The sequence below is a fragment of the Zingiber officinale genome, chromosome 2A, assembly GCF_018446385.1.
Source record: "Zingiber officinale cultivar Zhangliang chromosome 2A, Zo_v1.1, whole genome shotgun sequence".
Classification (NCBI taxonomy): domain Eukaryota; kingdom Viridiplantae; phylum Streptophyta; class Magnoliopsida; order Zingiberales; family Zingiberaceae; genus Zingiber; species Zingiber officinale.
In genome coordinates this window covers 11,558,801-11,571,757 of record NC_055988.1, presented here as the reverse complement: position 1 = coordinate 11,571,757, position 12,957 = coordinate 11,558,801, and the positions used below count along the sequence as shown (strand labels likewise).

Genomic DNA, 12,957 nt, shown 5'->3' with positions numbered 1-12,957 from the left:
GATTGTACTCAAGGAAAAATTCTATGTGTTTTAGGATTCACTATAGCGACACTGCAGTAGTACTGTAGCGACACTGTAGTAGTACTGTAGTGACAATGGAGCAGCACTGTTGTGACACTGTAGCAGTATTGTAGCACTCGACTGGTTACTGTGTACCAGTCGACTGGTTACTGTGTACCAGTCGACTGGTACACTGTAGCCGAACGTTGGGTAACGGTCGGCTTCACTTAAAGGACTAGTCGACTGGTGCATACACCAGTCGACTGATAGCGGGAAAACAGTTTAGTGTTTTCCTCTCGAGCTCTATTTAATAGAGCTCGAGGTGCTTGGGCATGGTTGACGAAATAGACTTGGTTAAAGCCTATTAGAGTCTCCCAAGCCTTCGTGTGATCAGTATGCTTGTATTCAAGTGTTTGTGGCGAGGTTTCTCCACCGACAAGGAGCTTGAGCTAGCCGGAGGTCTTCCGGGGAATCATCCACCGACGAATCGGGATCGTCCACCTTACGGACAGCTGTGGAGTAGGAGCTTGATCTCCGAACCACGTTAAATCAACATGTTAGGTTTGCTTTCTCTTATTAGTATTTGTTTTTGTATTTCCGCTATGAACTAACATTATAGGAAGCGATCGATTTGGGTGAGACGCTATTCACCCCCCCTCTAGCGGATGTCAAGGTCCCAACAATATGTTCCACAATATTCTCTAAATTTCTCAAATTTTTAAAGTTTACAAAAAATTCTAATGAATCTTAATAACACCGCCTCAACTCCGTTTTGTATGTATCCACCCCAAGATCGGTCGACCATGGACACCAAATTTGGGATGTCAGCTCTACGTATGTATTTTCTCCTCCTCAACTATCGATTATGTCTTTGAATGAATCAAGAAAAGTTAGTGTCAATGCATATGCCAACGACAAAGAACCTATAATGTCATCATTTGTTCTAGGAACTCATTGGCCACCACACTCATCACATAGAGCGTGAATACAAACTAGAGATAAATGACGGAAAATAAATAGTTTGGTCTCCCAATAAAAATGTAGTCCTTGCGAAGTCATGGACAACTCGGTCATAGTTGAAGCACTTCTCAGAGAACTTTTTCTTGCTGATCCCTCCTCTAGGTCCCATCTTGGAAGATTTGGGGTTCTTCAATTTCGAGCTTTAACCGTGCTCAACCACGTTGGGTTTCACAATAGCTTGAGAGAACAATTTTCTCTCTGAACTCTTGTTGTCTTCTTCGATGCGAAGTCTAACAATGAGTTCCTCCACATTCATCTCCTTTCGCTTGTGCTTCAGATAGTTCTTAAAATCCTTCCAGCCGGAAGGCAGTTTCTCAATGATAGTAGCCACCTGGAAGGTTTCACTCAGAACCATCCCTTCTGAGTGGATCTCGTGCAAGATCACCTGAAGCTCCTGAACTTGGCGGATCACTGTCTTGGAGTCAACCATCTTGTAATTCAAGAATCGGCCCAAATGAACTTCTTGGTCCCTGCATCCTCCATCTTGTAGTTCTTATCCAAGGATTCCCACAGCTCCTTAGCTGTTCTCTTCATATTATATACAACGCACAACGAGCCGACAAGATAGCTGAGGATGTATTTTCGGCAAAGGAACTCAGAATGAACCCATGCCTTGACTGTACTGATGGTTTGCGTATCAGCATCCTCAGCACACTTAGAAGGGTCCTCGGTCAAGAACTGAGCCAGATGAGTGTGGTCAAGTAGAAGAGCATCTTCTGCTGCACCTCCTGAAGTTCACTCCAGTGAACTTCTCTAGCCTTTCCCCATGATTGATTGTCACAGTTCTAATATGGGCAGGGGGGCATGCATATGTTGAGTCTGTTGCACATCAACACTTGATTTTTGACCATCTCAACATAATCGAATATGTTTTAAGATTGTTGGAGAAAATAATTTGCTCTCGGAGATTTACGGGATATTAGTTAAATTTAAATACATCGAATTAAATTCACTTATCTATTGAAATGACCTGAGTTGATAATCTCAGGCTACCAGCAGGGGCTGGTTTCTGCTAATTGCTGAGTGTAGACCGAGTTTCGAGTTTGAGCAGTAAAGTCTGCGCAGACTTAATGGTCGGGCGGGCAATCAATAGATTGCCCGATCGGGCAGTAAGGTCGAGCAAGTTCGTCCAAACAGAGAGCCAACTGGGCGAGAGGCTGGTTGGGCGAGTAGATAGGCCGAGCAAGAGGCCGGTCGGGCTAATAGACAGGTCGAGTGAGAGGCCGGTCGATAGAACAGGCAGGCTGAGCGAGCTGGCGTCGGTCGAACAAAGAGGCTGAGTGGGCAAGCAGAGAGGCCAAGCAGGCAGACGAAGAGGCCGACTGAGTTGACGAAGAGGCCAATCGGGAGGACGAAGAGGCCGACTTGGCGGATGAAGAGATCAGGCGAGCTGACTGAGGCATGTGATTGACGCAGTTTCCTTGAAATATATTCGCCCACCTCCAGTAGTGCTTCGAGGTTTACTCGAGTCATCTGTTTCACAGGACACAACGGGTTAACCATGATTCCACCAAGCACTGGTGTTCACGATGAACTGAGTGGTACCCGACTGCTATTACGGCCACTCCGCCGAGTAGGGGTTACGTGATAGAGGAAGAGGGAACATAGGTGGAGAGCTTCTGCTACTTTTCTGTGTGTGTAAACCTATGATCACAACCTCGTTATATAGGAGCTCAGATCAAAGACAACGTTAATAGTCGATTAATGACCATTACTCGGTGAGCTATGAAACGCTAACGTTTCGCTCAGTCATTTTACTTCTGCATTAATCTTACTTTAATGCATCCATTAAACAAGCAGCAAAAGGTTTAGGTGGTAAAATATTGATTGTTCCACTTGGGTAAAATTTACCCCGACTGGTCCAACATTCGGCGCGCGCAGGTCGTGCCCGCACACGAGTCAACATGGTTCAGTGCAATCCATGCCCTACATTTGCACCCCCCCCCCCCTTACACACCCATGCACGAGAGAGAGCCTCTTCCCATACATTTGTTCACATCCTCAATGTATGTGAATCAATATAAACCAACAAACCAACAGGCCATGAAACTCCTAATGTGGGACTAAAGTCTCATTCACAATGGATCATCTTTCGTCTTTCACCTCTTCTCCATTCACATTATGTATATCTAACAAGAAATACCAAGCCCCGGAGGTGGCGTCGCCGCGGTACAACTTGTGCATGAGTTGAGTGAACAGGAAGGTGTCGGAAGGGAAAAAACCCATCTTAGCCATCTGGACGAGGACGACGAGGGACTCCTCGCTAAGGGGTTGTCTTTGCTTGGCTAGGCAGGAGAAAACGATTGACCGGGTAGTGGGGGGGAAGCTTGCCGTACGTGGAGGATTGACATGGAAGCGGAGAGGCGGAGCCTAGCAGGGAGCAGAGCTGGTAGTTAAGGTTGCAAAGTGAGGCATTGTGAGAGTGCTTCTTAGTTAAGAGGTGCTTCTCGTCGCTCCGGGTACCTACACCACCATCGCAATCAACGACATCGGTGGAAAAGGAGGAGGCGTGGAGGTGGCGGAGAGCCGTAAAATGCAAACACCTAGATTCTTCACTAGCTTCATCTTCTATTTGGCCACTCGACGTGGCTGCGTTGGCAAAAACCTGGATTCTTATACCCAAAAAGGAATCCATTGGAAAGCGTCGTCAGCGTCCATACTGCCATTAGATTCGTCCAGTAGACGTGATTAACCCGTTTGGGTAGAACCAGATTTACTCTTTTGATCTTCTCAAAGAATGTATGATCTATCACTAAACCCAAATTTATCCCAATAAATGATAACAGAATAATATATATATATATATATATATATATATATATATATATATATATATATATATATATATATATATATATGTATTATATTTCGTTGTGAATCTGTCGCGACTTCACTCAGGGTTGTGGGTGGCATGGTCCAAGCACTTGGAATAAATTCAAGCACCTGAATATATATATATATATATATTATATGTATTTATGATTCAAAATTTTAGAATTTAAGAGTTGAGTTATAACAGGTTTGAGTCAATAAGATTTTTCTTCTAGGGTTTAGGTTTCCCTCTTGTGTTATAATATTCTAGATTTAAAATTTTAGATACTTACGGGGTATATTATATGTATTTAGAGTTTAAAATTTTAAAATTTAGACATTGAGTTAGAATGAGTTTAAGTTAATAAGATTTTCCTCTAGGATTTAGGTTTATAATCTAGTGTTTAGGATAAATAATTTTAGATGCTCACGAGATGTAATATAAGTATTTAAGATGTTTTAAGGAATTTTTAATTTTTAAAAATAAAAAAATTGGATCGAGGCACCCGATCAAAAACATTAAAAATAAACTAAAATAAAATCAAGGCAATTGAATTATTTCCAGGCGCTTCGACTGACTTGTATTAAAATTATTAATTTTTCATTTAAAAATTGATCCAGTTTTTTGCTCCAACAGAGGGAAGCTCCGTCATTTTCCACCTTTAGAGTCCAACGTTTTGAAAATTAGAATTGAACATCAAAATGGCAAAGTTAGTAGGTTGACAATTATATAGATCGAATAGTCAAAGGACCATTTGATGTAAATTATAATTTTTATATGAATTAAAAACAAAAAGATGAAATAAAAAAGAGGCCTCCAAATTAATGGAAGAGACCTGCTTTTCCCCCCCTCCCCTGACACCCTGACCTCCCGGCCCCACCCATTTTTTTACCTTTATACCCCTTATTTTGTGTCCATGTTTTTTTTTACAAATTTTTATTTCTTTTTAATCAGTTTTTTTATCAAAATTTTTTTAACGGATTTATATTTTAATCAGTTTTTTTTATCATTTTTTTTATCAATTTTATTTTTTTTAAATAATTTTTTATTATATATTTACCATGATAAATAATATTTATTTAATATTAAAAAATAGTATAATTTTTTTATATTTTATTTATTTTTTAATGGTATATTTTCACATTCCACACTCTCTTTTCCCGCTCCATCATATTATTTATCTTTATATTATTTTTTTTATTCCATTTTTTTTATTAAGTATTTTCTCTGCAAGAATATCATATTTGTAATATGAGATTGAATTCTATGTCCCTAATTTTCTCTGTCCCCGTGTTCCACTCGTCGCCTCCAGCCCACTATTAGCGACCTCTGGTCGTCGTCCCGATCAGAACTATATCCTAGGGGGAAGATGAACTCAAGGGGATATATCGTCATCGACACGATCGACATCGGTATTCGACCGAATCTGAGCAGGGACTCAGATTGACGGTGAAGGAAAATCTGCTCAGATCCGGTAAAATTTTGACGCTGATCGCGCCGATGCGACCTCACTACGTTCACATTCTCCCTAGAATATAATTTTAATCGAGGAGGCAACCGAGGGCCTCCGAGGGTGCCGCCGACGGTGGGATGAGGCGACGAGTGAGAACAAGAGCAGGTAATATTGAAATAGAGGATTCGATTTCTTGTAATCTTTTATTTTTTTTAATAGTATATTTTAGGGGTTATTATTTATAAAAAATTTAAAAGTAAAATATGGATAAAAAATATTAAAAAAATTGATGAAAAAAAAATAAACAGAATTTATTAAAAAAATAAAACTAAACAAGTAAATAAAATTGAAAAAAAAAAGAAGTAAATACAATTAGAAAAAAAAAACCTGTGATTTAAAGGAGGGGGCGAAAAAGTCATTTAACATAGGAGAAAGAGGGGGGTGGGCTGTCAGAGGGGGTGGGAAAAGCAATTTACTTAATGGAATCATCAATTGCCTTTGTTTTTTTATTAACAATATACTTATTTTATGACTCTTAGCCACATCTGTTACAACGTACTAGGATGTACTAATTCAGACAAGTGATCTGTTGTGAACCATCTGTGCTAAGGGAGGCAGGCGCTAATTCAGACGTCTGAATTTTTTTTTTAAATTTAATATTTCTTTAAAAATATTATTAAATTTTTTTTTCTTAAATACTAAGATCTAAAAGGAAAATCTAAATTCGAAGATAAAATTGTATTAGTTTAATTCTATTATAACTAAATACTTAAATTTTAAAATCTTAAACTCTAAATATATATAATATAACATTTGAGCATATACATTATAATCCAAAAGAAAAATCTGAAATCAAACAAAAAATCTTATTAGTTCAAACTTCATTAAAATTAAACTTTCTAAATCTTAAAATCTTAAACTTTAAATACATATAATATATATTAAAATAAAATAAATAAAATAAAAAAATAAAGAAAAAATATAGAATGATTTAGGTGTCAGAATTCATTTCAGACGTCCGACCAGTATTGCGCACAAGCGCACGGCGAAAGATCTGAAAGATATTATACATATACTACTTTTATATTAAAATTCTTTATCAACTTATTAAAATTACTTAAACTTATCAGCTTTAAAAAGTTAAAATCATTATAAACTTATTGCAGCAGTCATTTAGTAATTATTGCATGGTTGTTATAAAAAGGGCACGCCATGTTGCCATGGTACGAAAAAAGGTAAGAAAAAGATCTTTATCTTTAGTATTTATTTTTTTCTTCTCCTATTTTTAACTTGAGCGTCGGAGGACCAACGTCAGGGACTTTTTCCTTGATTTTGATTTTATTTTACAGAGAACGAGGTCTTTAAACGAAACTATCACCCCCGCGGCTTTCTAGCTTCGCACCTTCAGACAGAATCAATATTAATTCTAACTTGTTTAATTTTTTTACCCTAAACTCTTCGATAGCACCGTTGGTTGCTGTAATTGTTCTCGGATTAAGATTGATCCATTTAATTAAGCTCGGATGGACTCTACCTTAAGTTCCCACATTTAATAATATGGGAAAGGAAATAATAATAATCCATGTACAAACGATTTTACTTATTTATCATAGTTTAGTTAAATAGATTAGATTAATCATATGATCTATTTAATTATATAAATAATTTCACACAATAATTAAAAAACTTAAATTAAATTAAATATAACAATATGCATTAATTATTTCAATTATACAAAATGTAAAATATAATTTATGATTATATAATACAGTGACTTTTATCAATTGTGCAGCCTCTGCTTAGGGCTGCAAATGAATCGAGTCGGCTCGCGAGTTTTTCGAGCCGGCTCGCGAGTTTTTCGAGCCAGCTCGAAAAATATTCGATTCGTATTCGAATTTATCGAATTCGAGCCGAACTCGAACATGTTCGAACTTTTTCGAACCGAACTCGAGTCCAAATTATATTATTCGAGTCATTCGCGAGCTGCTCGCGAGCCTAATATTTATTAATATAAGTTAAATATATATTAAATAAATAAATTTTGAGCCTTTCAAACCTATTTTCGAATAATAATTTGAATAGTTCTCGAATATGTTCGAATATTTCGAGCCGAACTCGAACCCTAATTCGAACCGAACTCGAACAAGACATTTTAAATTTTTCGAACTTCGAATCGAGCTCGAACTTCGAATATACCTATTTCGAGCCAAATTCGAGTCTTATATTTTTCTATATATTCAGCTCGATTCGATTCGTTTGCACTCCTAAGAGCAGATAAATATGTCTATGTTGCAAACCTTATCTCCTCATAAATAAAAAGAAAAATATACTACTAATTAACTATTTAAATAGAAATAGTACAACACACTAATTAACTATTTTACAATAGCATTGAAATAAAAAAAAATTATATAAAAAATATGGTTAAATATCTTTTTGACTATTTTTTTTTAAAATACCCTTTTAACTATTCAAATAATCAAAGTTGTCATTTTAATTTTCACCTAAAAAAAATTATAAAACTGAGGGCATCGGGCGTCTTCTAACTATTAAGTCTAACCTCATTCACCTCAAGTGATTAATATGGGCATTGATAGTCACCTTAGCACATCCCTCTTCACACATCCACCAACGGACCTCCAACTTAGGAGACCTTGCTAATGTTTCACCTCGTTTAAGTTGCATTTGTGACCTCTAGTCCAACCTTGACTTGCACTCTTTTGGTTACTTAGAGTTGTCAATTTGGATCGGACCTTTTCCGTCAAATAATTTGAATAGATTAGGTTAAAATTTTATTAACTCGAGTCCACTGCAGGTCAATCCACCTAGGCTCGTGACTCGCGCGAGTCAGCCTACGACAGGCTTGGATTGGTTTAGGGGTTGAGAAACATATGTAAGTTAAATTTTATATCAATTAATTATTTATCTTTGTTATAATTTTTAAAAAAATATCATTAAATATACGTACTCATTTGTTTCCATTTACATTTAAAATATCGATTTCTGGATATATTTGATTGATGAGATCGTTCTGAAGTAAAATATTGAAGATATTAATTTTTTTATTTTTTTAAATTTGTTGGGCCCGCGGATTGGTCCGCCTAATCTACAGCCTACCTTGGATTAGATTGAATTGAAGATTTCTCAACCTGCCAAGATGATGGATCGACTTGTTCCATCCCGTCAAATGGTTAGCCTATTACAGGCCGATCTACCCCATCACAGATTGATCCATCTGACAGATCTAGTTAAGATCCCTCACATTTTTTTGCCCAAGCGAGCTTCCTATAAGAACACATTCCACAAAGCATATTTGATGCGATATCGATCAGACCATAATAGATTTAGTATTGTCCATGTCGAATATTATTGAGCATGGGATGAAAGAAAGGAAAAGAAGGCCCTAGAGAGGAGCAAGAATGGAACACCCGGGATGAAAGACGGTTAGATGACTCGATCGAAATAGGCTATAATATGACACTTCTATTCAAAGGAAAATTCACACAAAATCTAACATCCAGGTAGATGTGAAGTGTCCTAATCGAACTCTTAACACTAATAGTGTTCTACAGTAGTTGAAGCAAAACTGCAACTTGATTAGAATGGAAATGATTAGGATGAGAAAAAGACAGTTTGGAACTAAACCGTTTCAGATTATAAATTAAAATGTACAATTACAAAAAGATTTTTTCCAACAAAGAACTGCAAAAGAGTCACTAAATCCAGTTTTCTTTACAGATTCAGGCAATGATGTGAAACACAGTGACAAGTTATTGCATGAATTATGAAAACGAGCTTCAGAAATCATACTGTAATAGTACAACTCAACACTACATAAGAAGCATCTATAAGATTAAACATCAGGATTGCCCGAGTCGATATTAGAAGATATCGTCCGTTGCACAAATAGCCTCAGTCTCTCCGTCTCACCGATCACAGTTAACCATCCTGTAAGAAGATCCATTGTCACATAGTCTGGTTTGCATCCCTGCAAATTCATCTTGTCCATAAGCTCGAAGGCTTTATTAGGCATGTTACGGTTCTTAAGACCCTTGAAAAGAGCAGTGTAGATCCTGGCGTTGGGCAATATATCTTTTTCCTGCATCTCATCGAAGAGGTATATTGCTGCATCAACTTTTTGATTCTTACAATAAGAATCAATGAGGGTAGTATAAATAACAGTGTTGGCCGGCACCATTGACACATCCATGCTCTTGAAGATCTTCATGGCCTCCTCAAGATCACCAGATTTGCAATAACCATTGATCAAAGTTCCATAAGTCACAACGTCAGGGTTGCATCCATTGTCGACCATTTTGTTGAGGAATTTACCAGCCTTTGAAAAATCACCAGCCTTGCAGAAAGCATCAATCAAAGAATTGTATGTGAAGATATCAGGCCTAAGCCCTGCCTCACATATTTCATCGTGTATCTCCAATGCCTTATCCAACCTCTTCTTCTTGCAAAACCCACTGATCAAAATGTTATAGCTCTTTATGTCTACTCGAAAACCATTCTTTCTCATCAATGACATGCTCAAATAAGCATCATCCAGTTTACCTAATTGAGTCAACCTATAGGTGAGAGTGGAGTGCGTCACGGAATCTGGGGAAACCCCTTCCTTGATCATCTCGTCAAACAATGCCGTCGCCCATCCTACATTGTCCGAATGAAGAAAAGCACCAATCAGGACGTTATAGGTGAAAGCATTGCCTTTAACTTCCGGCCACTCGACCTTCTTCTTTCGAAAAAAATTGAGGGCACTTCCCATCATCCCATGCCTGCACATTCTATATATAAAGGTATTCAGAGTAACCACATTGACAGACACCCTTTCCTTCTCCATGCTGGTAAGTAATTTGTGAGCCATGTCCAACTCTGCAGCCTTGCAGAAGGCATCGATCAAGGTGTTGTAAGTCACACTGTCAGGATCACAAACATGGCTTGATTTCATCCTATCAAGCAAGGAGAGACCATCCTGAAGCCTTCCTGCCTTGCAGAGCCCATCGATGACAGTGTTAAAAATGATTGTGCCAGGGGTGACCTCTGAATCTGGGCTTGACATTGCGTCGAGCACGTTCAGTGCATCGTCGATGCGACTGGATTTGCATAGGCTATTGATGAGTATACCGAAGGTGAATAAGTCAGGGCGCACGCCCAAGCCTTTCATCTCCGAAAACAGAAGATTCATCCTTGCGAAGTCTTGAATTGCAGCGAGGCCACTCAAGAGGGCGTTGCACACATTGGCCTCGAAGGAGCCGCCAGCATCCTTTACAGCGTGAAAGAAATCCCAGGCCCCGGAGGTGGCGCCGCAGCGGCACAGCTTGGTGATGAACTGACTGAATAGGATGGCGTCGTGCGGAAAAAGTCCCATCTTGGCATTCTCGACGAGGAGGGCGAGGGATTCCTCGTTCAGGGGCTGGCTTCGCTTAGCCAGGCCGGAGAAAACGATCGACCGAGTGGCGGCGTCAGGAGGGGAAGTGGAGTCGGGGGGAAGCATACGGCGGAGGATCGACAAGGCGGCGGAGGGGCGGCCGGGAGAGGCGGAACCGAGCAGGGAATAGAGCTGGTATTTAAGGTAGCGAGATGAGGCATTGCTAGAGGGTTTCTGGTGTTTCACGTCGCTCCGGGTGCCTACGCCACCATCGCAATCGAAGTCGGTGGCAGCGGCGGCTGTAGAAGAGGAGGCGGCGTGGCAGCGGCGGAGAGCTGTCAAACGCAAACACGGATTCTTCACCAGCTTCATCTTCCGTTTGGCCAATCGACGCGGCTGCGTTGGCAAAAACGAAGGACTGCAGTTATGGACAAATTAACTGGATGCATAAAATAGGAGCAAACAATTTGCCCATAATAGATTTAGCGTTGTTGATGTACGCTCTAGGCCTAGTGTAAACGATGGATATATAATAGTTTTAGTTTATTAGTCAAGGATGATTACTAAGAATTTAAGATCTATGATTTATTTCACCATACATGTTTGTATATTTATATTTACTTCCTTCCATATTTGTGGGATTGACACTACGAAATCGTTACGATAGCGGATGTACTTAGTGTTGTCTATGTCGAATATTGTTAGGCATTGGGTGAAAGAACGGGAAAAACCCCAAGAATAACTGTCATTGTGGATGACGTGTCAAATAAAGCGAGCTTCTACTTGCGTGTGGGAGCATACTCATTTTATTATCTCAATGGGATGCTCAATTTATTAGAAGATGATAGATTTATTATAATGGGGGCAAGAGGTCAATTTTCGATGAACGTATTTTTGTAAAAAAACTTCTTTCATTTTTAGTTAATTTGACGATCGACTATCAACTGATCTCATAATTTATCTCTTTTTATATAATTTAGAATTAATGATGAAAGAAATCAGAAAACTCATTTTATTAACATGGAAGTGACTCATCCTAATTTCCATTTTATTTTTTAATAACATTAAAATTATTTTATAATTTGATAATGATTAATGATTTAAAAAAAAATTAAAATAAATAAAACGTAAAAGTTAGTCGGTGATGAATGATTAATTTTAAAAAAAAATACATAAAACTTCATTTTTAATATTTCATTTTTTCATTTATCCCACCACTTTCTACCTCGTCTTTTTTATTCTTTCATTCTATATTTATATATTTATTTGAGATAAAAATTTCAATATTTTTATATAAATCTTTTAAATTATCGAAATGGGAAAGAAAATATATCTCCTAGTCATTCAAATGTTTAATATTCTCAATATTACTCTCTCACACACAATAACTTTTAAATTTTTAAAATTTTCTAAAAATCGGGGAATCTTAGTGATGTCGTCGCAACTCCACTTTGTATATATCCACCTGAAAATTCGTCGACTATGGGAACTCAATTTGGGATGTCAGCTCTGTCATACGTATTTTCTCCTCCTCAACTATTGGTTATTTCTTCGAACGAATCAAGAAGGACTAGTGTCACTGCATCTGTCAACGAAAAAGAACCCGTAAAGTTATCATCTATTCTAGAAACTCAATGATTATCACACCTATAACACAAATAGAAACTAAAGATAAATGATGAAAAAGAGACAGTTTGTCTCCCAATAAAAAATATCATCCTTGCGAAGTCATGGACGACTATCAGTACTAGCACAACCACTGGTAATGACCAAAAAGATGAAGATTTTTGGAAACGTATCACTGATTACAACAATAAACATCAGCACAATGAAACTATATCAAGAATTTGAAAGCGGCGAAAATCACATTATTATTTATTTAGTAACATGACATTCGTTGATTACCCCTTATCGAATAAGCTTCCTTTTGCAGTGGGAGGTAACTCATTTTATTAACATTGGGAGTGACTCTTGTCTGGGGAGCCTTTCCTTTTTAGTTTTTAATAAAATTATTTTTTTATTTGATAATGATTTTTTCAAAATAAATAAAATAAATAAAACATAAAAGTTAGTCATTATTCAATGATTAATTTTTTTTAATTTTTTTTTAAAATACATGTAAATATATTTTCAATATTTCATATTTCTACATTCATCTTACCACTTACTCCGTCTTCTTTCTTATCATTTTCATTCAATATTTGTACTTTTATTCGAAATAGATAAAATTTTTAATGTTTTCTTTGTAAATCTTTTGAATTATCCAAATGTGAAAGAAAACACATCTTCTCAATATAA

The 12,957-nt window shown here is 37.4% G+C and overlaps 1 protein-coding gene across 1 annotated transcript; it reads right to left on the bottom strand.

The window, feature by feature from the left end:
- Nucleotides 1-8,998: 8,998 nt before the first annotated feature.
- LOC122040717 (pentatricopeptide repeat-containing protein At3g61520, mitochondrial-like) lies at nt 8,999-11,112 on the bottom strand. The gene has a single exon (XM_042600142.1). The coding sequence runs from the start codon at nt 11,029-11,031 to the stop codon at nt 9,139-9,141; it is 1,893 nt and encodes a 630-aa protein (XP_042456076.1). The 5' UTR covers nt 11,032-11,112; the 3' UTR covers nt 8,999-9,138.
- Between the last annotated feature and the right edge of the window lie 1,845 nt (nt 11,113-12,957).